Source organism: Nicotiana tomentosiformis, chromosome 1 (assembly GCF_000390325.3).
Source record: "Nicotiana tomentosiformis chromosome 1, ASM39032v3, whole genome shotgun sequence".
Classification (NCBI taxonomy): domain Eukaryota; kingdom Viridiplantae; phylum Streptophyta; class Magnoliopsida; order Solanales; family Solanaceae; genus Nicotiana; species Nicotiana tomentosiformis.
Window position 1 is genome coordinate 56241627 of NC_090812.1, and position 26667 is coordinate 56268293.

Consider the following 26667-nt stretch of genomic DNA (forward strand, 5'->3'; position numbering starts at 1 on the left):
GTCACCAAGCAATTATTACATTATTTGTCACTGAAGAGAATACACAACAAAAGTACAATTGCCTCAATGTCAAACTAGTTGAGCTCGGTATATAAATCTTTTAAGTCTATTCCCTTCAAGTTGGACTCATCTTAGTCCAAACAGAATACCAAGAATTCCACTCTTAAGCTTTAAGAGGACCAGCTCAGCTTAATTGTTATCATTACCACCGGAGGCGGAGCCAGGATTTCAAGCTTATGAGTTCGGAATTCTAATCGTTTGAAGTTACTGAGTTTTAAATTAATAATTTATACGTATTCAATAGAATTTTTAAGACAAATACAAGGTTCGAACTAAAGCTACTGGGATGTGACCAATTATTCTGTACTCCTTCATGTCTATAGTCTGGCTCATAAGCCAGAGTTATTACTTGATAAATTAAGGAGTATGAGACGCAAAGGGATATGCCCGAATATTGTGACATATAGCTCAGTCATCAAGTGTTCGGTCGAACCCGCTTTCGGCACTCTAGCTCCGCCCCTGATCATCACAAACTGATAAAGACAATAAAATTAATGGGTATATACAGAAATTTCTCTCCTTTTTTTCCTTCATTTATATTTAATCCGATCATATGCATAAATGAAGGATCCCCTTCTTGCACCTGCATTGCCACAAAGTGAGATCACTTTAAAACCCTATTATTTGTGATCTTCTAAACTGAAACATATGTGAAACAAAAACAAGAAGGAAAATTAGGAAATGGACTCTTAATATCAACACACAGGGAGGTGGCCCCAGGAGGAGAGAGGGAGGAAAACAAAAAACGAAGACAAGAGGAAAAGAATAAAACAGTGAAAGAGAGAATACTCTACTCTATGGAGCCAGCAGACAATGCGTTCCTACCCATAAATCAGAAGGCCAAGTTGTCTTTGCAAGCTCAGAATCTGTATAATGGGTTTATGCAAATCTCTTTCTTTCCAATAAAGTGGATCACCAGTCTCCGCTGCAGATTCTGTTCAACATCAATCAACATGATTATTAGTTAACATAAGCCTTAATTATACCGCTGGTCTAAACTAGGAGAGTACCATGACTGACATCGATTATGATCGAGTCACCTTAACATGGCTATGCAAAGTACTTTAGATAGGATGAAATCATATGACATGGTCCCAGCACTTCAGCCTACAGCCCCATGAGTGTTGATCTAATACAAGTACCAATCTAGTAACCAAAAGAGTGCATTAGAACAATTCAGGAGTAAGACCCCCTTTATGGGCTCGGAATCCTTGAAGTCAAGTAAATCTCATTTTAAGTACATTAAGCTAGTCTTTAAAGTATTTACATACTGATTTTGTGGCTGAACACAATTATCTGAAGCCTTGAGTTGGCCCAACTTCCTACATAGAAAGGACCTCTCCTTTTACAACAATAATATACATGAAAAGGAAAGAACATTTCACACTTCTTGCGTCGTTCCTGCTATTATGGAACAATCTCCTACTGTCATTCCACGCAAGCCAGAAGAGACATAACAGTGTTGTGCTCCAAATCACATACTTCTCAATGCCGATATTCTCTAATCTCCAGTTGACAATGTCTCATTGAACATCCTTAGCGATAATCAAGATTATTCACCAGAGTAGACCAAGGTCCATAGAAGAGAGGTAAAGCCAGCTATTTGTCTCATCTATTTAAGCTTATCCGCTATTTATAATGCATCACAAATTGCGTGCTATTTTTTTTTTTGAAAAACAAACTTATTATTTTGGTACCCTCATCTTCAAGGCTTTTTCCCAAATCTCCTCTTTCCCTTCCTTCTAATAGCTCTAGGTAGAGTGTGATTTCACCATGAATGTTGTCATCCATAATCTCCTTCACACAATCTCTGTCCTCCATCATTTCCCATAACTGCAGATCTTTTCATAGAAACTCCTCCACTTCATCTCGCTTGCAATCTAGTAAGTCTCCTTTAAACACTCATGTCCCACATAATTCCCTTGTCCTCCATTCTTAACCCTAGTCTTACAATTCTGCATATGCAGCATATATAAATCAGTTTTTCCGTCGTACCACAAATTCTTACAAAAGCATACTGTCTCCACTTTCGATAGTGTAGCCAGTACGTAGTGAATCCATCCTTCACTTCAGAATCCCTTCCATAGGCTCACCCCATGCGAAAATGTCACGTCTCCCGAAAGTTATACATTGTTTCAAGCTCTATATATAAACCAATACCCTTGACCACAGTGCATAGTTTCTTGATTGAATCTCTACAAGCAACTCTCCAAAAGCATTATGTTGAAGAATGGTAAATTTTGCATTCCCTCCCCAGTGCGAGCATCTTTTTTCTCTAATCTACCAAATGGAATTTATTACTTCTTTCCTGCAAAAATCTCATGACTTATTCCTTTTCTGTTTGCCACATTTGAAGGTATACAAGAATAAAGACATAATACTAGGAAAGTAGAAAATGGACTTCAACAATGTAATTTTTCCTCCCTTGGACAAATACTGATTTTCTACCCATTACGCTTTCTTTCAAAATTCTCAATCATAAGCTGCCATAGTTCATTGCCTTTGAACTTTATCCCCAAGGAAAATCTGCATTTTGTTATCCGATGCAATCCATCTTACACCCACATATTTGTCCTAATCTGTGAATATGCATCCTGTACCTACCTCCCCCACTGGCACCAATTGTGACTTGTGCATATTAGTACACAATCACGACATGATTTCAGACTAAACAAATGTCTTAAAAAGGTATTACAGCTGTTGAATCTTAGGTTCACAAAAGATTAAAGTGTTATGAACGAATAATAAGTGGGATATGGCAATACCTCCTCTTCTTTTCTCTTCTTGTATTTCTTACATCGGATCCTCTGAGTGTACCCTTCCTTCCACCATCTTCTCCATGAGTTCACTGTAGAGTTCTAGGATGTTTATGTTGAGGCTGCAACTCCAGTCACATGAAAATAAGGAAAAGGAATTGGCTACTGCGAATTTTTAGATTACAGGGTCAATCAAGTAAAAAGCTCAAATAAGCCGGAAGAACCTGTAATGGCCTGCTACAAATGACAAAAGGTTTGGGGCCCTTTACACTCTAGCAAGTGAAGTGAAGATACCTGGAACCAGCAGGACAAAGAAAGAATTGAGATTCGATAAGAAACTGCAAGTGGAAGTTGTGTGAGAAATGGCATAGAGCCTCAGAATGTTTTGTCCATTCAAATCTAGACAGCACTCGAAAGATGCACGAAAATAGAAACATCTCAGAACCATGGGATTCTCGATGAGCAAGTCAGGATGACAGTGGTATTTCAGTTCAAAATCTTATGATCCATGATTTCGTCAAGTAAAGAAGAAACAAAGTTGTTAGAAAAGCAAATAGAAAGAACAGTTACTAGACTTTTCAAAAGTCTCTTCTACAACAACCCAGTGAAATCCCACAAGTGGGGTCTAGGGAGGTTAGTGTGTACGCAGACCTTACCCCTACCTATGAAGGTAGAGAGGCTGTTTCCGAAAGACCCTCGGCTCAAGAACTTAAAAAATAATGGAGCAATAGAGAAACAATAGCAACAACAATATAATAAGACAGTGTAAGCAAATAATACAACGAATAAACAAGGGACTAGGAATAGGAAGGTACCCGACTAGTACAACTACTACTAGTAAGACAAGGAAAACTCTAGACTGTCTATCAACCCACCGCCCTAATTTTCGACCTCTACACCTTTCTATCGAGGGACATGTCCTCGGTAAGCTGGAGCAAAGCCATGTCCTGCCTAATCACCTCACCCCAGTTCTTCTTAGACCTCCCTCTACCGCTCCTCTGACTCGCCACTGGCAAACTCTCGTACCTCCTAACCGGGGCATCAACGTCTCTCCTCTTCACATGACCAAACCATCTCAGCCTCGATTCCCTCAACTTCTCTTCCACAGGGGCCACACCCACTTTGTCCCTAATATATTCATTCCTAATCTTATCTTTTCTGGTATGCCCACACATCCATCGCAACATCCTCATTTCTGCTACTTTCATCTTCTGGGCATGGGATTTCTTGACTGGCCAACACTCGGCTTCATACAACATGGCCGGTCTAACTACTGCTTTGTAGAACTTGCCCTTAAGTTTAGGTGGCACATTCCAGTCACACAAAACACCAGAAGCAAGCCTCCATTTCAACCACCCCGCTCCTATACGGTGTGCGACATCCTCGTTGATCTCCCCATTACTCTGTATTCAAAAGTCTCTTCTAAATAGCAAATTTAGTTTCATTCACTCTAGCTGTGCACAGTTCGATACCACAATGATGATATGTACAATTTCATTTCAACAAGGCATCAGAAGTTCTTCATATATAAATCCAGATTGGTGAAAATCAAAATTGTACTGAGTGGAGACTTCGAACCTTGGAATTACTTTCAAGATGAACCAGGTAATGGTAAATTGTCTCCAACATGCCAATGCGGTCATGCTACACTGATGGTCGAGTTCAGAGAAGATTTGATTCTATTGAATCGAGGAGCTCTTAAGATATTCCTTTGTTCTGACATCCAGTGGAAGTAAGTTCCAGTTTCTAAAGGCAGAACCCCAACCTATATTCATAATGCCAAACCATTTAATCCCAATTTGCTAGAAGATAGCAACATAAATTTTAATACCAAAATGCAAATGCAAAAATTTTAAATGCAAGCAACGTGTTGGTAAAAAGAAGAAGATCCTACTCAATCACGCCAGAATCAGCGGCTGTAGAATTAAGTCCAACTCGGTAGAGGCAGTTGCACGTTGAGATTGACCTTTGAGTCTTTGATAGTGATAACAATAAGCTGATATCAAATAGAGGACACAAATGATTGAGACTGACCTTCAAGTCTTTGATAGTTATAAATATTAACAAGAAGTTGAAGAAGGACAGAAAAGATTAAATGGAGATACTTTAAAGTAAAGAGCACAATAGCAAACAAAATACCATGTAATATTTAGAATTACAGACTAAACTTCAATTTTTAGCATAATGGCTTTTGTTCTCATAAAATAATCAGATTTCACTAAGAAAAGGCAAAGATTTCCCGTATACAGGAAGAACTACTACTACCTTTTGATACTTCCGCGGAGATAATGAAACACCACTTTAATGAACAAACATTCTTTTTAAAAGCTTTTTATTATACAACCAAGCCATTATCAGTTAAAAACTTTAATTTTATGCAAACAATCATTTCAATCTAAGAGGATAGAAAAAGATACAAATAGATACCAACGGCATCTTAAAACCCATCTTAAAACCCATATATCATTTCATCTTATGGTTGACCTGAAGAAAATATAAGAGCTTAACATACCTTCAAGATTCAAAACTTCTGATATTAAGATCCCACAGAAAGCCCAATGCTTGGGATAATTCTTGGGAGCAGCTTAACTTGAGGTACTGAATTTGATTCATCGTTGCTAGGAAGAGAAGGTATCTCATTTTCCAAAGTAGAATAAGCATCTGCAAATGCCTACAGAAAGTAACTTTTACTAGAATAATAGTTATATGAGTCCAATACTCAATGATTATAATTTTTAATGAGAAGCATAATTTATTCAGTAGCACCTTCAGTCCCAAAATAACAAATTGCGACTTAGGAACCAACTTCATTCCATACGTCAAAACAAGGTGCAATAAAAATTTAGAGAATAGTAGAATACCAAAAGGTTGTTATTTTAAGCTATATATTACTAAATGAAAAGCAGCCACTGTCACTTATAAAGAACAGAGAGCTGAACTTTACACATTGAAGGCGGGCATAAGAGGATATAATACTTTTCATGTTTAACAAACACATGCTACATTTTTAATAGAAACATATTCCATGCCATTTCTTCCGAGGGTCTATTAGAAACAGCCTCTCTACCTCCACAAGGTAGTGATAAGATCTGCGTACACACTACCCTCCCCAAACCCCACTATGTGGGCTTTACACAGGTATGTTGGTGTTGTATATTCCATGCCATTTCAGAGAAGTACCAAGAGCTTTCTCATGCAAGTCTTTACATAAGCAAATTATCCTCAAATCTTGGGGTGATTGAGGGATATGTCTGGTTAATTCATTAACCAACACACCCCCAGTCTGCTAGCCAGCTTGGAAGAAATCCTTTGCTTTCAACCTCTTAAAAGATTCAGATACTTTCAACACATGGCATGCTATTGAACTTAAAGGTAAGAAACCTAAAGTATCACATGTTTTCCATTTTTTATCGACTTGTAAGTTTTCCTAGTTCTACTAACACCAATATTTTCTCAAAAATTTAACACAAGGCATTCCAACTAACCTTGATGCATTGGTGTATGCGAAAGCAATTCCGCCCCACATTATTGGTTGGGTACAGAGGATCATCAATGCAAATTGGATCAATGCTACAAAAATAAAACCAGGGAATAAAAAGGGAGGGAAAATGAAAAAACAGAAAGAGGTTCGCAACAAACAAAATCAGGAGGTTCAACAATTAGCCATACCTGCACCCTCGTTCTCTATTTATGTATAAGCCGCTTCCCTGTATTGAAACACGCATTTGACGAGGATCAAACACATTCCTGGGGACAAAAAAAAAAAGCTTTACATCCGAGGTTCTATGGTACCATTTTTGCACCTTTTCCTTTTGAGGGGAGCAGGGGTGTCATAGTGGTTGGGACTTCAGATGTATAAGTTAACTACAATTGTAAGGAGGGAAACATGAGATAAAAATTAACCAAGGAAATGTGTCTTTTAAGCAGATCAAACTCACCCAAAGAAGTAGAAAAAATCCATCAGGAGGCTCCCCAAGTTCTACAAAATTAGATCAATGAAAGTTACAGTCAATAACTCTGATGCATCAGAAGGAAATGAAAACGAAGCTTAACTTTTAATGAATTGAAACAAAGTTAGCTTCTTCCATAGAGGCACTACAGCGTTTAACAAGCTTGTCAAGTATAATATTGTAGGGGCACCTATCATATTGCTATGAAGTTGGAAAGGCATGAGCCTCTGTGCGAGACTTCCGGCTAAGCCTGCATTGCAGCAGTGCTGTACAAGCATTGAGCAGGATGAGATTGGATTTTTCTATCTTATGTTGAGTATACTAGCAATCAAGTTCTACATCTTTTGAGAGAAAGATCGGGCTTGTTCTGTCAGGTACAATGTGATGCATTATTTTACAGTTATATAGGTAAGCCAACAGATAGGCTTGCTCATACATTCATCTTTCTCTAACATCTAATTTCTGAAATAAGACAAAAGCACTGATATGCGATTTTTAAGGAAAGAGATTTAAAATGAGACAAGCAGCTCAAAGATGATGAAAACCTCCATGTACTTAGGAAGGTGGTCACTTCAACAAGGTTCTCGTAGTGCATCAGACATGCACCTGTAGTTTCTGCTATTTGAAACTATGGCCCCAAGTTCACAAAAGGGAAACCATGTAGCACCAAAACTCATCCTTATCTCATGCTTACTGGGAGATAACATCTTTAAGTGTGATTTCCACCCTTTCAGTTTCAGTAATGCCATTGTATTTCATTGAAGTTAAAAAGGTCAACCTTTTTACTTAGCTACATGATCTAATTGTTAAAGAGAAAAAAAACACAAACAGAAAAAATAGAACATGGAATTCACCCGGTCACACTATATCAAATAATTAAGCTTTTCAAGCTAAAACCCTCATATGAGAAACTCAGCTGGCTAGGTTGTCCTGATGCTGAGAAATGTCTCACTCTACTCCATTCTTAGTTGTTGGTGTTTATCCAGGCTATGTTATTCAACAGGTTCTTCTTTATACTGTGAAAGGTCCTATAAATGTTGTCATCACAATATGTGCAACCCAATAATAAAAATATTGGAAACATCATCACAATCTACGTTGAACATGCAATGGGCGTTGAAACTGATGATAATATTTAACCATAAAAACAGGGGTAAATCGCCAAAAAAATAAACTGAAAATTAATAAGGGAAGAATTCAATCATACTTGGTCAATTAGTCGACCGTGATGATGTTCGTGCTGCAAAAATCGTGTGATCAATAGTACCTATTAAATGATGTAGACATTTAAGAGCCATTCAAACACATATTAACATAAAGAGAGAATGAAATCAAGGGAGCGAAACACCTAATATAAGGATGCCAAGAATTGGAAGACAAGAACTGAAAAGGCTTAACTATTTCACTTTTGCTTGAAACGAATGTGTGAAAAGTTTTTTAAATAAAAATGTTTTAATAGATAATGGCCACATTCCAGATATTTCCACTTCCCAACAAACCACAAAATTTCTGCTCAAACTTGTGTTAGACTTGGAGACCTCTATCTAATTTCCACTTTTTGCCCCATTATTATAAGGTGCTTGGAGGCTCAAATGGTAGTCAAAGAAGTAAAAAGTTTTCTGCAGCCTGAATGAAGGACCCAGCTTTTACTTGATGCCTACTTGTTCTGGTCTTCCGCGACATACTGCAGGAGAATTGAAAAGGAGGAACTGATACGCAATGTGACATCATTCAACAACCGAAAAATAATGAATCAAGATGGGAACTCTAGGGTAACTCCATTCAGTACTTTGTTCAACATAATCTAGAACTTCATCAAACTGGAAGTTAGCAAAAGTCACTTATCTCTAAATGGATAACATCACAATATCCATCCCAAATTTATAATTGGACCGTGAGAACATTACATGTAAAATCAAGGAAAGGACATTCCTTGAACGATCTAACTATTAGAATGAATCAATGTGAGCAGATATTTACCCTATGCTGGGAAAATAGGAAAAGGAATAGAAACAAGGGAAAATGGTAGTGAAAATAGAGGAGAAAGTTAAGCAGAATTATCTTCTTTTATGCTTGGTTTGGGTTGAAAACAAGAATGGAAAGGCAAATAGTTTGACTTTTCATTGTCACTGATTTAAGTTTTGGGCAAATAAGAAAATGATACTCTCTTATTTTAATCCCCTAATTGTTACAGCACCAAAGCAAGAGGCCTGAAAACTCTTTAAGCTGTCCCTTTCCTTCTCTTCCTTCCTCTACTTCCAAGCAAACATAAAAGTAGCCGGCCAACCTCCATCCTTTGCTTGGTTTGGGTTGAAACAAGAACACAGAGCAGTGTGGAGGAGTGATATATTTAAGCATAACCAAGAGAAGAGCGCTTGAATATGAAGGGAGGTCACAAGTACATAAGCGAAACACTTTTAGGTAAGTTAAACTAATCATTGCTTCATTCACTTTAAACAGAATACTTCCTTTCAAACTTAAACTGAATTCTCTAGGAAATATTGATGATAGAAAAGCTTACTAGACAATATGAGCTTAAACCGCCTGAATATGACTGGTCAAGACTGCGATCTGCTAGGAACTGTTTTAGCACCAAAGCAAGAGGTGTGGAAGCAGGAAACTGTTCAGTGAGCTCTTTTACCTATCATCAACAAAGGAAAAACGTGATAAGATAAATCTACATCATAACCGGCTGACAGGCTCGAGATAACAAAAAATCAAAGTGATGAAGATTAAGAGAATATAGTTCTGATTTGATCCCACAAGTACTCAGATGTCATCTCTTCAAGACTTACCAGCTCAGTGGTCTGTAATCCTGTATGCGAAGGCGATTTGAAACTAATATCAAGTCGAACTGCTTTTACATCCTTTCTACATTCATTCATCTTGGACCACTGTGGTGAAGATGAGGACTCTGAACAAGTTGAATCAGCCTGAAATACTGCATTGCCTTCTTCTACAGTCAACTGAGTTGGTTCTGCTTTTGGTGTTTGTAAATTTGATAGAGACGACAAAATGAGATCATGTGGAACTTCTACCACAAGCATTATAATTGGTATCTGTAGAGAAATGGCAGCAACATAGCATGAAATAACATGACTAAGGAGGTCAAAGAAGGCAAAAGGTGTCATGGCTAACATAAAGGAAAAAACTAAGCTGATGAGAACCCAGAAGGAAATGAATTTGGATTGCAGAGACATTACAGCAGTATTTTCCACGATCTTCAGAGAATCATTTTTTACCCATTCCTGGTTAGCCAGATATCTAGCTGCATGCTGCAAAGTTCTCTATGTCAGCAACAAGGAGCTCCATTTAACATAAGCTATATTTGTATCAAATTGGACTACCAAGGGGGGAACAAATACAATTTTCTTGTGTAGTTCTTTTTCTTTTTTTAAAAAATAAAACAGTACTCCCTCTGTCCCGTCTTATTGACACACTTTCCTTTTGTTTGTTCCAAAAAGAATGACATATTTCTCCTTGTGGAAACTATTTAATATTTGCATCCTGATATTACCCTTAATGACTAGGACTCACTTGATATAAAGATTCATTCTTTTATGAGGAGATAGAAACTAAAAAGACGTGGTACTTTCACCACCACATTTAAAAGGACAATTCTGGTACTTTGCATATTTTTGGTTTACAAGTGAAAAGTCTTCTTTAATTTCTCAAAACTTTGTACCTAGTCGGACACCTTCACATAAAATGGGACAGATGGAGCAACTTTTTGTAGCTAGTTGATTTTAAAATGAGGTCTAGTTGATTTAAAAATGAGGTATAGTTGACTGACTCATTTTATTTTATTTATCTGGAAAAGCTTCCATTATACAAGTGAAAAACTTGTGAATTTGATTCCTTACAAATGGCACCCAATTAGATTTAATTTTCTCCCTTGCAGAAAATGAATTACACATTTTTCTTAGGGCAACTGCCACAATAAATTTGAGTGGAATCTAAGACCTGTGCCAGCTCTTATATCAACATTGAATTGTGTCCCCATCAATTTCAAAAGTTTGAGTTGTTAGCAAGTGGATACCTTTATTAATTTAATTAGGTCTTCACGTGCAAAACAAGGACCATAGCATAAACAATTGTACCAAATACCCAGTGCCAGAATAACTTAGTTTTTCACTAGTTTCAAGTTCTATGCAAAAGTTTGGCCGCAAAGAGAACTCTAGAATTAAATTATATTTAGCAATGCAAAGTCACACCATCTATATTTACTGTATTTGAAATATAGTGGTATCTCTCAGTAAGTCGGAGCTAAATTTCAATGTTGAGTACAAGAAATCACTCTACAAGTCTGGGTCTCAATTGTCAATTCACATACAAGTCAGGAAAAGGTTGCTCTTAGATTTTTATTTTTTATTTGGTTTTTTTTTTTTTTTGGGGGGGGGGGGGGTGGGTATGAGGGGTCATGAGGAAAGTATTGGTTATTGATTAAATCAGCAAGAAGGTTGATGTTGTATGAAAAGCTTTAAGTTACAAAAAGATCACTTTCAAAGCAAACACAGCATTTCCTCCAACTATTAGAGAAGAATATTCCATGTAATCCTGGATACCTGAAGGCATGTTTCTTTGATCCCATTTCGCCCCTCCAAGATCCCAGCTTCTTTAATTGGTTCCTACGGGAAAAAAAGGAAAGCATATAATGTGCTCCTTTCTCCAAAACTCTTTTTCTCCTTACCCAAAATATATAAAGTAAGAGACATGTTAGCTAAGACATGCTTACCAGATTCCTCACAGGAGGAAGACAAACCACAAGGTCCACATCACTTGATGGGAGTGACAACCCAGTAGCATTTGAACCAAAAATGTTTGTACGAGACCTAGGCCATAATACTTGCAGAGAACGTGCAACACGCTTCACAGCCCAATTAATGTAAGGCTTCCTGATCACATTCTCGGAGGCAACCTTGAGAATCATCATAGATCACCAACAATAAACATCAGGTTATATCTATCTGCCCAAATTGTTTTTCCTGAAACTCTGGTTAAATTACTGAAGTGATACTGGAGAAGTTACTACTCTCTTGGGACTCTACCTGTTTGCAGAAGCTCTCGATTTCGTCATGAATGCAACTATGGATCATTGAAAGACAGGCCTTCTTTGCAGTACAGTTCAGCATTTCGGTAGGTTGAAGTGGGAATGCAACATCTGGCTGGAAAGAAAAACAAATGGGATTTGTATATTTTCCACCCAGAAAGACAGAAACTTGAGAATAAGGGGAGTTATGAAACTGTAAACCGGATTCTCAGATTTGTATATTTACATGTTCTTGATCGCGAGTTAACTGTGAAATTGCGATGAGGCGATCCTGCAGCAAAGCTCCAGGTAGAGGTTGTGTTAACTGATGGGCTGAGAAACTTTTACTTCTCCAAGCAGGCCAAACTACTTCACTACCATCCATGCGTATACATGCTTCTTCAAAATTAATTCCATCATGGAACCAACCTTTGACACCCCATTGCCTGGGGCTGGAGCTACCAGACCGAACAGTTGGGAAACCTCTGTGCCTTCTAGAATCACTAACGGGAGAAGGAGGAGGTGGACGAGGGGCACGTGGAACACAGAGGACCACAGGCGATGGAGGTCTCTTGATCCTAGGTTGCTCCCTCCTGCTGGGAGGAACACAAGGACTTTTATGATCATGACTTCGCTTAAAATCTGATCTTGATCTCTCCCTAGATATACTGGGAATGACAATGGGTCGTAGAATGGGGTATGGAAGTGAATCCACAGACTTTGCTTCACCATCAGCAGAAATATTGGACAAGGATCCTGAAGCATTCTCTATTGTCACTAGATCTGCTGATGATGAGGACTGTAAAACCTTGCTGGTAATCTCACTTCCTGGTATAACATAACCAAGAGCCTGATGTCCTGAACCTAAAGGATCGAATGGGGAGCAAAAGGAAGCAGTAGATGGAGAAGTCAAACCATTTGTACTGTAAGAAGAAGAGAAGGCAACCATATCATCAACTGCCCTGTTCATATCTGCTTCCCTGCACGCCCATGAGCTATCATCCGAGCTAAGAGAGGGAGGGCGTGAAAAATTAGTACCGAGATGATCAGAAGGATTCCAGTACATAACACCACCTCCAAAGTACTGATTATAGTCCACCCCAGGAACGGCATGTACCTCTAACTCTTCTTCAGACATCCAGTGATAATCATGGTCTTCACCCACTTCATGTGAATTTGAAAGATCAGAGAAGTCAATAAAGTCACCAGAATACACCCTTTCATCCTCAGTACTAACCGCATTGCAGTGAATGCTTTGGGGTGCTATATCCTGCTGGAAAGAAGTTCGTCTAGAGATAAACCCAGCATCATAATTGCATGTAACCGATGGAGCTAGTCTATTGATACTGCGAACCATTGGGGGCCAATCTAAACTCATTGACAAAGGTCTAGATATAATTCCAGGGCACCCTGTTTCAATTGAAGAAGTTCTCACATGACGTACATTGCGTAGAAAAGAATGACGAAAATGACTTTGCCAGTTGTGACTGACATCAAGGTGCAGTCTCTCAGTAGCAGGTGGGAGATGTGAATCACTGTATGGAAGATGAACGGGAGCTACACTGGGCCACTCATACGAAACATAAGATGGTGAATTCATAGGCCCTGTATCATAAACATCAACACTTCCTTGCTCCTTTAAAGAGGTAAGTTTTTTGTTGGAATCACTACCTTTAGTTTGTTTCTCAAGAAAATTTGATCTGTTATTCAATGTTTTAAACTCCTTGCAGTTTGAATGAGTGAGCTCAGATTCAATCAAAGGCATTCTAGAAGAAACACCAGAATTGCCATCACTATTAGTAGTTTCCACTGCAACAGCTACCATTCCGTTTCCGATCACCCCCTCTATGGGCGAATGGACTGTCAAACAAGGATTCCTGCAACCTTCAAAAGAACCAGCAGAGCCACAATCCCCACCGTTTCGACTCAGAATGCTTATTTCCAGTTCACGTCCCTCATTGCCAACAGAAGAATCTTTTGATCCACTTTGAACAACTGAATCTACAGTGACACAATCAGACCTTGGATCCCCATCTTGGGAGTTGACAGAAACAAAGGACTTTTGAGAATTTCTTTTCTGACATTTACCATCTTCCCCAGAAGTTATCAAGCTAGGGTTTTTAGTCTTGTTTCTTTCTTTCCTTTTCTTCCTTGAAGCACTTCTAACAGTTTGACTGTCTGGTCCTTCACCATGTCCCTGCAGACAGACAGACAGTCAGTTACAAACTATTTATAACATAAATTGGACATCTGATCCATAGTAGAAAGATAATTACAACCATATCAACCAAAGATGGCAGACTCACGTTATCAAGATCCTTCTGTTGTACTCTATCGACCGATCCACTAGGCAAACTACAATGTACATTATCACCACGAAATTTATCTACCAAACCAGTAGACGAACTATTATGCACATTATCACCACACACAGATGTGTCTCCATTATCCTGCATATATTTTTAAAAGAAAGTAAAGAACCAAATGGTATAGGAATTTTTTCTTACTAAAAGGAATTTATATGGAAAGTCCTCAAGATCAGAGTGTACCTCACTATTTTTAACAGGACTTACACCTGTAGTAGGTTTTGGCAAAGGATTTGATTTCTTCACTTTACGGTTCTTCCCTTTTTTCTTACGGTTAGAAGCACCAAGTATTTCCTTGTTTGGCTTTGGTAAGGAATTCAAGTTTTCGTCCTCTAGCAGCTCATACTTTGTACAGTCAAGAGAAATAATCATGAGTAACCCCCGTAATTTTCTTAATATACTATCAGAAAGAGTATTAACAGATTCTAATGAACTAAAAAATAGTTTTCCACTGTCAGGAGACTCGCCAACAGTACCCGGACATGCCAACAGCACAGTGGAGAAATCCTGAAGCATAAACAGACAATCAAGTAGCTGGTTGAATGAACATGAAACTCCAAACACTGATGCATGAAACGTGTTCTGTGAAACTCCTGCATCTGACCCTCTGAAATTCACAAAGTTCCTTCGTTTAGACAAACTAGTGTTACCCAGAGGTTGTTGTAGCACCGAACTGCATAGGCAAGCTTTATCCGCTGAAACACCTCTTGCCCCCTTCAAAGTATCAGCAATCTGAAAGACATAATTGGAGATTGGACAGCTTAAGCCTGTGTCAAATTCTGAAGACCACCTGTAAACTATGCAGGAAGAATAGACGACCCTTCCAACAATCAGAAGCTTAAATAGCTAAACTGCTAACATATCAATCATTTAATTGACTATGTCAGGAAGGATAGGAGTGCTATGAGAAACATACTTAGAAGGATATACCATTAATGTAATAGTTGCCATTTGTGAAAAAATATGATTTATGGAAGTATATCAAACCAAAATCAAACAAATATGACTGGTATGTTATATTAAATTACTTGCAGCTATAATGCATTATTTTCTAATATTATACATTTTGCCTACGCTGAGCGCTACGTGAACCAGAGATACCACGGCTATAGAGAACAAAATAAGGTAGCCAGAGGCACTGGCCAAGTATGGAAGCAGCTTGCAACGAAGGACATATAGCAGTTCAATAGTTATTGCAGTTCCTCCTTTATTGTCTCAAAAACACTAGATCAGACGAACTAAGAACTACTTTTGTTAGAAGCATATACATGTACTGATGCTACTACTACTACTTGTACAACAAATCCTTGTACTTCTTCAGCTTTGAGATAATATAAAATAATTGTCCTTTCGAGCAAAAAAATACACAGCAAAAAAGTAATTTTTTTTATTCTTGTCAAAAAAAAAAAAGAACCAAAGCTAATGCTTAGATGTGGACATATATAAACCCCTACTCTATTCTATGGAAATACAGAGAAGCATCTTAGTTTAAAAGTTGCATGATTTGATAGTTTAGTTAATTCTTCGCTCACAAATGCCTGCCTTTTATACTCTTTTGCTTTTCCAAATCAAAGAGGGATACCCGGCATTACTTTGAATTTCTTTTTTACATCTCAGCTTATTTCTTGATACAGATCTTAGCCTACTTACTGTTCAGATAGATTCTTGCGGACTCTGAAATGCGTACTTTCCATTTAACAAGCTATATACTATTCCAAAGTCCATGCCATTATCTCTTTCCTATTAGAGAGGAAAATTCAGCTTTTTGACATCCATGAATGGAGAGGAAAATTCAGCTTTTTGACATCCATGAATGGAAATGCCACCACATATACAAATTCAAACAAATTGTAATTTCACTAAATGAACTCGTAGCACATTGAATACAACAATGTAGCACCAAAGAACAAACAAAGACTAAATTGCTAGGTGAAAAATAAAGGCTCAACATAAAAGTAGTACCAGTGATTTTGCAGCCTTTCCTAAGCCGAGACGAAAAATCTTCACCCTCATTGTCTCATCCAACTTTCCCCACCAATCTACACACCCTTTCTTCCTCCAAAACGCATTGGCTCCTATACCTACAGCATTCACCTTATCTTTCAATTTCACACCTCTCTTCTTCCCATTATTATTATTATGATTCAACCACGCCAGTCGTAATGCCACCTCCAACCTATTTGCCACGAAAGCCTCGATACTATAATACCCTTTGGCTTTCAACCACCCCAATTCCACCCATTCTGAGCTCAACCCACCACTTTCTTCCCCCCTCAAAAACATCCCATTTGTAACGCCATCCATTGCATTCGCAAAACTATCCACATTCTCCACAAATTCCTCACTTACAGTCAAAGAATCAACAAAATCCAATAAACCCGAAACCCCATTTTCCCCTTCTTTCGAGCTGAAGAGCCGAACCGAGTGACGAACTCGCCGTTCTGACTCGTTCGACTCAGCAACTCGAGCTAATAACCCGTGAGACTTGCGGAAGCAAATGCTCGGAAGATCACAGCCGTCGGAGGAGGGCATATCGGGGAGGATGATGAAGGAACCGTGACCGTTGGATTGGATTTTAGTAAGCATTTGAAGAAGGACTTGGAGGAAATTGGAGTGAACGATTGTGAGATGAGCTTGCCGTTGAGGAATTGAAAGGGAAGAGAACCATTTGAGGATAGATGATCTAGGGTTAGGGTTATGATTTGGAGATGGAGGGGTTTGTGAATTGTAGAGAGAAATGTGGGATGTGAGGGAATCAATTAGCTGCTGTTTTGAACTGTCGATGGATTTTTGAGGAAAAGGGAAATTATAGTTTGATTTGTGCATCATTATTTTAAAAAGATGAGTTTTTCTGTGAAGTTTCTCTCAGATGGTTGCAGTAGTAGTTGCAGCGGTGATCATGGGGGGAGAGAGAGAGAGAGAGAGACGACGACGACCACAGCGGAAACAATTGCGGTTCCTGTAAGAGATTTTTCCTTATTTGCTGGCTTTTCTTTTCTTTTTTATATTGAAATTTAAAACAAATTACTTCAACTTGACAAGAAGTTAAAGATTTTAACTAAAAAATATTATTTTACTTGAAATACTTTTAATTTTTTCTAAATAATTCCAATATTTCGAATACAAAGGTTTAGTAACTAAACTAGTATTTGCAAATACTATAATATTAGTTATAGCCAAACGAAGAAAATTCTTTAAATTTATTTTTCTTAATTACGTGAAGATAAATTTAATTTAAATGAAAAGTTAATGAATGATAGTTGAATTTTTTTTTTTTGATATTGATGGCTAGATCAACTTGTACTTCCTCATTTTATTTATAGGTAGCCTACTATAGTCCACAATAAGTAATTTATCAATCCAAAGAAATATATTAGTTTACACTGTGTTGAAGTTAACATTCAAACTCAAAATCTTGAGATTGTTACTCTTATGACCAAATCACTTAGTCATCCCCTTAGGTGGGAAAAAGTCAAAAAATCTAGTAATACATTACAGTATAATTTTCAACAAACAACAACACACCCAATATAATCTCACAAGTGAGATCTGGGGAGGCTAAATGTACGCAGACCTTACCCCTACCTTCAAGAAGGCAAAAAAGTTATTTTCGTAAAACCCTCGGCTTAGGAACATTACAGTATTATTTTATGTTATTGAAATTATAAAAGAAATTCAGCTTATAAAAAAGCGAGATTATGTAGGATATAATATTTGTAATACATGACAAATATACTAGAACATTGCAAACTAAAAGAAATATAATAGGGGATAACAGGTAATAGCTAGGCATTTATAAGTGTTTGGAAAATACTTGCTTGAGATTGAAGAAAAAAATGAATATTTGAAGATAACGTTGGAGATATAGCATTTGAAAGTTTAAATTGAAAAAAAATTAAAAATTTATGATTGAAAATTATTTATTTTACTTAAAATACTCATCAAACAAGTTTTTCAATATTCCAACAATATTTCAAATACTGAAGTTAATTTGCAGAATATGCAACGATTTTGTCTTTGAAAGCTCGATTGAGAAATACATATTACTCCCTCATTTCTATCCGAAACTATTATCATTACCGCGGTCTATATTCCGAAAAGTTGTGCACCACAAATAAGAGCTAATAATAGACCCGCAATTGCATAGAAAAACTTCACGAATCCTTAGAGAAATACTTAAGTTCAATATTCACAAATACTGTTTTTACCTCACTACCGATGCAATATGTTTGAGTATTGGAAATCGAAACTAAAAGACAGAAAAATGGAACAAACTAGAGAAGGATAAACTCGTCACCCCCCGGCCCACCCCCACCCCCACCAAATTTGCATGTCCTCAATTTACTGACGATAAAAAAATTTGGAAATCAAAAGACCAATGACAAAAACTTGACCAGCTTTTCGGACATCATCTACGTCCATCCTATCAACTAGATGGAAGAGTATTTTATTGCTTTAGTCCCTAAGATAAACCTTCAATGTCTCGATACTTCTGGCTTTTATTCTTGAATGTATTATAGCTTCTCCATGTCCTAGAGTTGGTCCATTGGCCTAATCCCAAAATCTTTGATCCAGAATATTGTCAATCTGATGAGTGTTACCTTACAGAACTGGCAATTGACTGGAGCAGCTGCAATTAATCAATGAAAAAAAAAGGAGTTGCACTCGCGGATATGGAGTATCGTTAATGAAATATGTGAAAGCCATAGGAGATCGAGATTCAGATCCAGACAGTCGCTTGGTGATTTTTTTCCAAACCTAAGCATGGGTGGGTAGAGTTACTCATATATGTGCAACACCATGGTTATCGATAAAAAGAAAAAGAAATAAGAGTAACTGTTATTCGACAAAGTAGCCATGCATAGCAAGTGTTACCTTCTCGATATGAAAGTGGTGTTATTTGGTAAGGGATGAACTGGGAGAAAGTGCAAGTGACTTCTAAAGAATGGAGATCCTGATGACATGAAACTATAAATCAACATCCCAAAATCAATAGAAAAACAAGAAATGCAAGACTTCACGCCCTAGTTACGAATCCAAAGCCATCATACGAAATGTAATGGTTGGCTGAAAAGGTTCAGAATGTTTTTAGATCTTCATTTATGGCAAGAGTCAGGAAAAGGAATGAACAACACCGCTTCAACTATATTATTCTAGGATACTCCTCCTGCCTCACCAGAAGCAGTATTTCTTATTTGTTTCATAATGTTGTTCACTTTCTCCAAAAGAGAAACTTAAACTACATCTATTAAGCTCTCTTGCAGTCTTGCCCGCCTTCATTAGTTTATTGAAGAATTAACGATTCTGGTCAACCAATTTCACATCTAAACAAGAATGGGCAGCGCAGTCTGATCACACTAATTCACTATTTGAAACTGACACAGATGCAACCACTTCTCCTGGTGTAGAAGGCACAGTCTAGCTAGCAGCATTCCTTAATGGTTCTTCAACCGACATGACTTTTTGTATCAAAATGTAAGTTCACATTTTCATGTTTGATATCAGTGTTCTCTTCTGGTTTAGACCCAGAGTTCTGTAAAACAGAAAGGTCACAATTTCTTCCATCCTCCGCAGCAACATTCTCTCTCGTTTCTTCTGATACTGAACCTTGTAATATGGAACCTTGGTGGTCTTGAGCCTCTAAATCTGAAGATGGAGGCAATCCAATACCTAATACTTGATCTTGAGGTATAGCAGAAAGGGCTTGTTGAGTCAACATCCCCAGTATTTCAAGAAGGTTGGGCTGATGACCTTGAGGAGCCGTGGAAGTTGATGCACCAGTATTAGGTTGGTATAGTGCCTGAAGTGCTGGGTAAAGAGCTTGCAAAGCAGGATATAGTGTTTGGAGAGCAGCTTGGCCAACCATTGCTTGTTGGCCTTGGAAGTCCTTCACATTTGAAAGGTGTTTCTTTCCTGCCAGATGGCTTTGGAAAACAACTACTGATTCACACGTCACATTACAGAGTTCACATATTAAAGGAACCATTTTTTTGGGCTTAGGAGGCACAACAGGTTTTCTTGAGCCATTATGCAATTTCATCAATTTACCGTCTCGCCCGCCTTTTAGCATGCGCTTGAGTCCACGCCCTTGACCTTGAACACGATCCATCCCCAAATCTCTTGCTAATTCTTCCACCAGAGCTGCCTCTTCAACCTTTTGCTTCCCTGTTATACTACCATCTTCTATAGCAGCATGAGACGGAAAATTCTCTTGGGGCTGCGACTGTCTGTTTCCAGTTACTACCTCAGAAGGCAAATGCCCCTGTGGCAGCTGCCCAGCCCCCCCAACTTCAGGCTGGTAATAAACATTTGGCTTAAAGTCGAAATTTGCTGTCTGGTGACCTTGCCCTCCATTGGCTTTTAGGTTCTTTTTATGTTTCTTTCCATTCTTATGTTGTTCAAGAACTTCAGTCGTGTTGCATTCAACCCTACAGAGTTCGCACCAAGCCATACGCGGAGGTGGCTGAACAGAACCTGAATTACCTGAGGCAGATGATGAAGGTTTAACTTGGGATGGGTCTCCTTGGATCTGTGATGCTCCTTGAAAAGAATTTGGTTGGTCATAGCTAGGTTGTAGCTGCCCACCACCAAGATGGCCATGGGCACCTCCTCTATATGATCTGCCACCCCTTTTACCTCTACCTCTATATGGAGATTGTACAATCTGCAGAATACAAATAATGTTCAAAGATTTGGTATCTTCACATCAATGGATCAGATGGAGAGCTCAATGCCGATTGTAAGTTAAAACAGTCATTATACACCAAAAGAACCAGTTTCATCATCTCAAATAAGAAAACACCAAAATTAGACGAAAGCAAATTGAAAAGCATGATATTATATGAGCAGCAGAAGACATGAAGTAACCAAGAAGAGCTGTTTGAAGGAATGGTAGAGAAATTGACAAAATAAATATTTGGAATCAGTATCTCAGAAGGCAAGCCCTGCCATGATGTAAAACCAATTAATACAAGTGGATTACTGGAACAGAAAAAGAAGTCTATAATAATGGAAAGTATAAATTCATTGGAATTACAAACAAAGTTTTGACTGACCCGATCATGAGACCGACCGGAGAGATACCATTTCTAGATGTTACACGCTTGACATAGTGTTGTGCATAAGCAAAGAGAGCCTTGATAATATATGAGCTTGTGCATGCATCTTCTTTTTCCCAGCCCCCCAGAAAAAAAAAATGAACAAAAATGAAATACTGATCCAGAGATAATGATGGACTAACTTGCAGTTAAAGGAATTTAACATAGCTATAAGTGTTTCTAATCACTAATGAGAGTTAAAAGGCCAAGGGAAGCAGAAAACAGAAACCAGATCCCAAATGCTAGCCATCTCCAGCAATTGCAAGATAATTTCGCCATGGTAAAGGATGGAGAGCAACATTCTCTTCCATTTTCTTATTCCTCTAATATATAATATGCATATCATATTCCAGCAGCCATCACTAGCATCCATTGAAAACTTAAGGCTACACCAACAAGCAACTCTTTATCAGAATAATCTTTTAAATTTCACCCCAAAAAATCGTCTGCTCTGTGAACGGAATACAATATCTAACTCCATATTGCAAATGATAAAAGACCCAAAAAGAATACGTTTACGAACATATCAAATGGCAATCTCTTAAGAGCTTAAAAATAGTTAGCATATTTTCCCCACCATACTAATTAACACGTCTGCTAATAAACTGACAAAACCAGCAAGGGTGTCGATCAAAAGCTGAACTATGGAGAAACACTTTAGAGAGTAAGGATTTTAAGATAAGTAGAAGTAAGACTGAATACATACACCGCAAGTTTAGTCAGCATGAGAAGAGCAAAGTTGAAGTGAGATTAGACCAGATTGTGGTGCCAAAATACAAACAACTTAGATATCTAGGCTCGTTGTTTCAAGAAAATGGAATGATAGATAAAGATGTTATTGATAGAATTGAACCGGATAGTTGCAATGGTAAACACCTTTATTAACCATGGTTTCGCACCTACCACCAATTTATCTGAAGGTCAACGTAGGACATGACCAGCTCATCTCAAGAAACCTTCTCTTATTTTATCCTAATGTGTGATACTTGCACCTTCTGCCGAATATGGACATTTTTAATCTTACTAATCTTGTATGACCACACATCAATCTTAGCATCCACATCTCTGCAACACTCTGTGTTAGAAATAGAATTTAGCCGCCAACATTCAATCCCATATAATATTGTTAATCTTATAATTATTCTATAGAACTTACCTTTCACTTTGGGACAAAAACTTGGGACCAGTTGAAAGAAAATTTTGAGCAGTCGACAATCAATTTCGGAAGGAGAAAGTGATCTGTTAAACTAGATGGTCACATTTGACTAGTGGAAAATAATTATATTGGAGGGAATTGTGGCCTATTAAATGTTAAAATAGATGAAAACTGTCTATGAAATGCTGCATCAACTTTTCGAAAACATAGATACAGTTAGGCAGGTACATTAGTTTGATATACATTTTTTTTAAAATGGTAAGTAAGGATTTTATTATTAATACAAACAACCAAAAAAAGGTGGTGCTTGTCAATTACATAGGTTGATCCTCCTATAAAAAAACAAAAAGAAGGGACCTCATCTGTACAAAAATCCCCGTTTTCTATAGCGAGCTAATGAGCTTTAAGTTATTGTCTTCATCCTTCACATCTTGTATGTTGCACCGAAAAGCCAAAAGTACTTTATCAACTGTTCAGGGTTATTAAAACTTCTCATTGTCATGGATTTAAAGGTGGCAATAAAAATTATGAGAGTGCTTGATATTAGATATGATAAATTTTATTATAGTTTAAAAGTTTTAAGATCCAGGGGCTAACCTAATGAAATCTCCTCTTACTCGTTCAGGAGTGATCTAACTAGAGGTGAAAATCACCCAAAAACACAAAGCACCCAACAAAATTGTGAGTTGGGGAGGAGGAAATATCAAAGGAATAAAAGAGATGTGTACTTCTCTCGAATTAGAGAGATCTTGTACCATATCAAAACCAGCAAAATCTTCAGGGGATCCCAACTCTTGTGACTAAGCATTTCTGCAAAGGAGAAAAGTAACTTTAAGTAGAAAGATAGATCCATGTTAAATTGAGCCATCATAACAGGCTGTTCGAGCTTGGTTTGATTGACATTGTAACAATCCGTAAGCTGGTTTGAGCTCAAATGCAACCTTGAGCTAATTCCATGACATGTAGTTGAAGCTCAAGGTCACCTTTTTTTAATAAAGAAGGTGAGTGTGACCAGGCTGTTTGCTCAGCTAATTATATCCTTTAAAGATGCTGGTTTATACAGTCTTTGACAGGAAACTGTTGTTTCTCAATCAAGAGATGATCTTACCCATTTCCTAAACAAAGCTGGTATAAAGCAGGTGAAGTACAATAGAGATCATGTATAATTAGCTGAGCAGAAAGTCATTGCAGACCTGCTCACACTCCGCTTCTTCTGGCAGGAAGCTTAGCCTTGTTATCAATTTCAAATATACCAAGCTCAAGCAGTTCAGTTAAATAATCAGAGTGTTTTCATTTGTAACCAAATAGCTGGTGCTATGAAGGTCTAAGCAAAACTTGCAGGGAAAAATGCTTAGAGAATCGTAGTATAGCTTGTGTTTTACCAAAAAAAATGTAGTAACAAAATGAAGTTTACTATGTTACAGAGGAAAATTCACATATAGATTTACTGTCCTTCGGTCCCTGTCTTTTTGATAAAAATAAAAGAGCTACAATTTCAACAAGTAAACTACTCCGATCATCCCAAATTAATCAATCAAGTTGACTATTCATATAAATGAAAGAGAACAGGCCAGATGAGCTATTACATCAGAGTTTGATCGAGCTATAAGCGAACAATAATTAGACAATGTGGAAATTGCAAAAAAAAACGACATATCAAATTTAAGACAATGTTAAGGTGCTCCCTCCGTACTAATTCATGTAAAACAATTCTATTTTTTCATGGAGTTTAAGCCTTTAAGGTATTAGTTGACTTTATTGACTCAACCGCATGATGAGATAAAGGCAACAACCTCTTATAAATCACTTACAAACTTTAGTCCTTCAATCAATTTACACTTCGATGGATTCTTAGTCACGAAATGAATTTTCAAAGTGCATAGACATTAGACGATGACGGCCACAATAGTACTTGTACCGTACATAGTACTAGAGATCTTCTATGGGTTTGACATTAATGGTGAGAAATGAACTCGAAAGACAACCAATCATACCAACTGAAAAGGAAAATTTTACCAGTTAATGATGCCGCCAATGCTTTCATCGATATAGTCCTCAAATTCGCTAAGAACACTTTAAAAATTAGTAATTTAAGCGTCATCAATGGTGCGTGAAAATTTATGTATTTGCAATAAATCTTAAGGTTCCCATTCTCATAAGTGATATTTTCAAATTTCTTTCTTGAATTCTAGGGATTAAATCTTTTTGTTCAATTAGCAGTGATTTCATTTAAAATTTTGGCAAGAAAAAAATTATTGATCAGTAACATCACTCAACTGTCTGCAAGGTTTTGTTTAGCCTTATCTTGTTCGAACAATTCCTAATTTTTTGAATAACATTTTCTATGGCGTAAATTCTAAACGGGGCATAAGAGAATTACCTTATGCTGACTATGAAATGACTCAAATGAAACCAAAACTGAAACTGTTACATAAATAGCAGTGATATAACCTCCTAATTTGAAATATGAACATTCTGAACCAATTTCAGGACCAAAAAGTATTGCGCTTGAGCTCCAGCAAAGTGTAGTCATTTTAAAACGAAAATTCATGCTCTGAAAATGATAATACATACAATTAACTCCAGAGGCTCTTTGCATATAGAAAGCAACAAAAGAAACAATTTTCATAATTAACACTTAACACCGTTTTATCCTAGCGCGATTAATTGATATTTGATCAAACAATGTCAATGTCTAGTAAAAGCAGCAAATCGTGATTATCGTTTTGGCATCATTTGGATCTTGTAAAGTTGATAAAATGCTAGATTTTTTAAGTACCACTGGACTAGCAACATGACTCATATATAATTGTAATCAGCTTTTGTACATATCAAGCACAATCTTACACCTTTTTTTCTGGCTACAACAACAACAACCCAGTGGAATCCCACAAGTGGCATCTGGCTATTTTTTTGCTATACTTAAATTGAAAGTTTACCAATCAAAATAAGAAAAACCTAAAATCAAATATACTCAGATTGCATTAAAAGAAATTTCATACCGCAGGTGTGTAGGACACAATGGGCATTGACACAGTAGCGACCTCGCCGTAGTTAATTCCTTGTTGCTGTTGTTGAGGATAATACGAATACTGGGGTTGGGGTTGCTGCTGCTGCTGTGTGGAGGCATAAGGATCCGAAGAAGACGGTGGTGGAATTGGAACCCCAGGTGGGTGAATTGAAGTGGGTTCGGGTTCGGGTTCAGGCTGTTGTTGTTGATAGGCAGCATTTGAATAATAGTCTTGTTGAGGATAATAGGAGTATGGGTATTGTTGTTGATTGTAATCTTGATTGTATTGATATGATGCATAGTAAGAAGCTTGTGTTGTTGATTGATCATATGCTTGATGAAATTGAGAAGGGTCTGCAGATCGAGATGCTCCCTGTTGGTATTGACCATATGTTGATTGATCATATGCATATGCTTGGATTTGAGGAGGATCGGTAGATTGAGAAACCCCCGGCTGTTGGTACTGGTATTGAGCGGAGTAATCCATGACTTTGTTTCTTCAATTTCCGTTTCACTTCTTGCTTGTGCATTATATTATAGGGTTTTCAAAGGCAATTGGATGCCGTTTCCTCTCTTTTTGGCATTCTTTTTTCCTTTTTCGATTTTTTGGCATTTTCGTGCTTCAAGGATTATAATTAATAAAGATTCTAAAATATGTTTATTTTGAAAAGTGTTTTTTCAAAAGTATTTTTTTAAAAAGTACTTTAGGTAATAATTGGTTTGTGATTGGCTAATTAATTTAAAAAATATTTTTGAGCAGTTGATCAAGTTTTGTAAACTGCTTCTAAATGTATTTTTCTCAAAAGTGCTTTTGGAGATAAGCTATATTTTTCTGCTTCTCAAAATATGCTTCTGTTTCTCCTCAAAAAGCTCTTTTTTTTCCTTCTAAAAGTTTAGCCAAACACCTCAATTTTTGACCAAGAGTACTTTTGGCAAAAAAAATATTTTTGACCAAAAAAAAGTTTGGCCAAACAGGCTATAAATCAGCTTTATTTTCTTATGAATAGACACTTTAGTATGCTATTTCTTAAAGGAATTTTGAGAAACCCCATGCCTTACTTTGAGCATGACTTGAATTTTGACATATCAAGCAAGGCCCTTTGACCTAATGTTGGGTGCTACATTGTGTGGAGCGAAAGCATGTTTTGTGAGGGTAATGTCACAAGACACTTGTGGGCATCATATGAAAGATGCACATGATGATATAAAGCTTAACAGTTGCCTTACTCCCGGGAAGTATAAG

The 26667-nt window shown here is 37.3% G+C and overlaps 3 protein-coding genes across 22 annotated transcripts; all 3 read right to left on the reverse strand.

Moving 5' to 3' along the window:
- Window positions 1-254: 254 nt before the first annotated feature.
- On the reverse strand, window positions 255-17133 carry LOC104104938 (uncharacterized). 20 transcript variants are annotated; one of them, XM_070183495.1, is made up of 22 exons: window positions 16124-17132; window positions 14345-14893; window positions 14102-14245; window positions 12043-13992; window positions 11815-11931; window positions 11502-11684; window positions 11332-11394; window positions 9970-10041; window positions 9562-9825; window positions 9288-9407; window positions 7974-8033; window positions 6755-6795; window positions 6486-6563; window positions 6302-6386; window positions 5329-5477; window positions 4711-4812; window positions 4395-4581; window positions 3041-3110; window positions 2826-2908; window positions 1101-1206; window positions 886-994; window positions 255-643 (listed from the first exon to the last, which is right to left on the reverse strand). In XM_070183495.1, the coding sequence occupies exons 1-15, from the start codon at window positions 16988-16990 to the stop codon at window positions 5331-5333; spliced, it is 4740 nt and encodes a 1579-aa protein (XP_070039596.1). In that variant the 5' UTR covers window positions 16991-17132; the 3' UTR covers window positions 255-643; window positions 886-994; window positions 1101-1206; window positions 2826-2908; window positions 3041-3110; window positions 4395-4581; window positions 4711-4812; window positions 5329-5330. The 20 variants fall into 20 exon arrangements, with proteins under 20 accessions (XP_070039596.1, XP_009611431.1, XP_009611432.1 ...); XM_009613136.4 differs by having other exon boundaries at window positions 2826-2938; XM_009613137.4 differs by having other exon boundaries at window positions 1081-1206; window positions 2826-2938.
- LOC138906585 (uncharacterized) lies at window positions 3710-5264 on the reverse strand. Its single transcript, XM_070195692.1, has 2 exons — window positions 5244-5264; window positions 3710-4219 (listed from the first exon to the last, which is right to left on the reverse strand). Exons 1-2 carry the CDS (start codon window positions 5262-5264, stop codon window positions 3710-3712), a joined length of 531 nt encoding a protein of 176 aa, XP_070051793.1.
- Window positions 17134-19224: 2091 nt separating the features above from the next.
- Window positions 19225-26026, reverse strand: LOC104104939 (uncharacterized). The gene is made up of 2 exons (XM_009613153.4): window positions 25417-26026; window positions 19225-20825 (listed from the first exon to the last, which is right to left on the reverse strand). Exons 1-2 carry the CDS (start codon window positions 25909-25911, stop codon window positions 19608-19610), a joined length of 1713 nt encoding a protein of 570 aa, XP_009611448.1. The 5' UTR covers window positions 25912-26026; the 3' UTR covers window positions 19225-19607.
- Window positions 26027-26667: the final 641 nt, after the last annotated feature.

Coding starts and splice junctions, on each gene's coding strand:
- LOC104104938 (XM_018773714.3), bottom strand. CDS start 16,990: ATGATGCACAAATCAAACTATAATTTCCCTTTTCCTCAAAAATCCATC. Junction 6,796..7,973: donor ACGGTCGACTAATTGACCAA/GTATGATTGAAT, acceptor CTAATTTTGTAG/AACTTGGGGAGCCTCCTGAT. Junction 6,387..6,485: donor AATAGAGAACGAGGGTGCAG/GTATGGCTAATT, acceptor TTATTTTTGTAG/CATTGATCCAATTTGCATTG.
- LOC138906585 (XM_070195692.1), bottom strand. CDS start 5,264: ATGGGTTTTAAGATGCCGTTG. Junction 4,220..5,243: donor TGGGTTTTAAGATGCCGTTG/GTATCTATTTGT, acceptor TTTTGAATACAG/AGTAATGGGGAGATCAACGA.
- LOC104104939 (XM_009613153.4), bottom strand. CDS start 25,911: ATGGATTACTCCGCTCAATACCAGTACCAACAGCCGGGGGTTTCTCAA. Junction 20,826..25,416: donor TTGTGTCCTACACACCTGCG/GTATGAAATTTC, acceptor TGTATTCTGCAG/ATTGTACAATCTCCATATAG.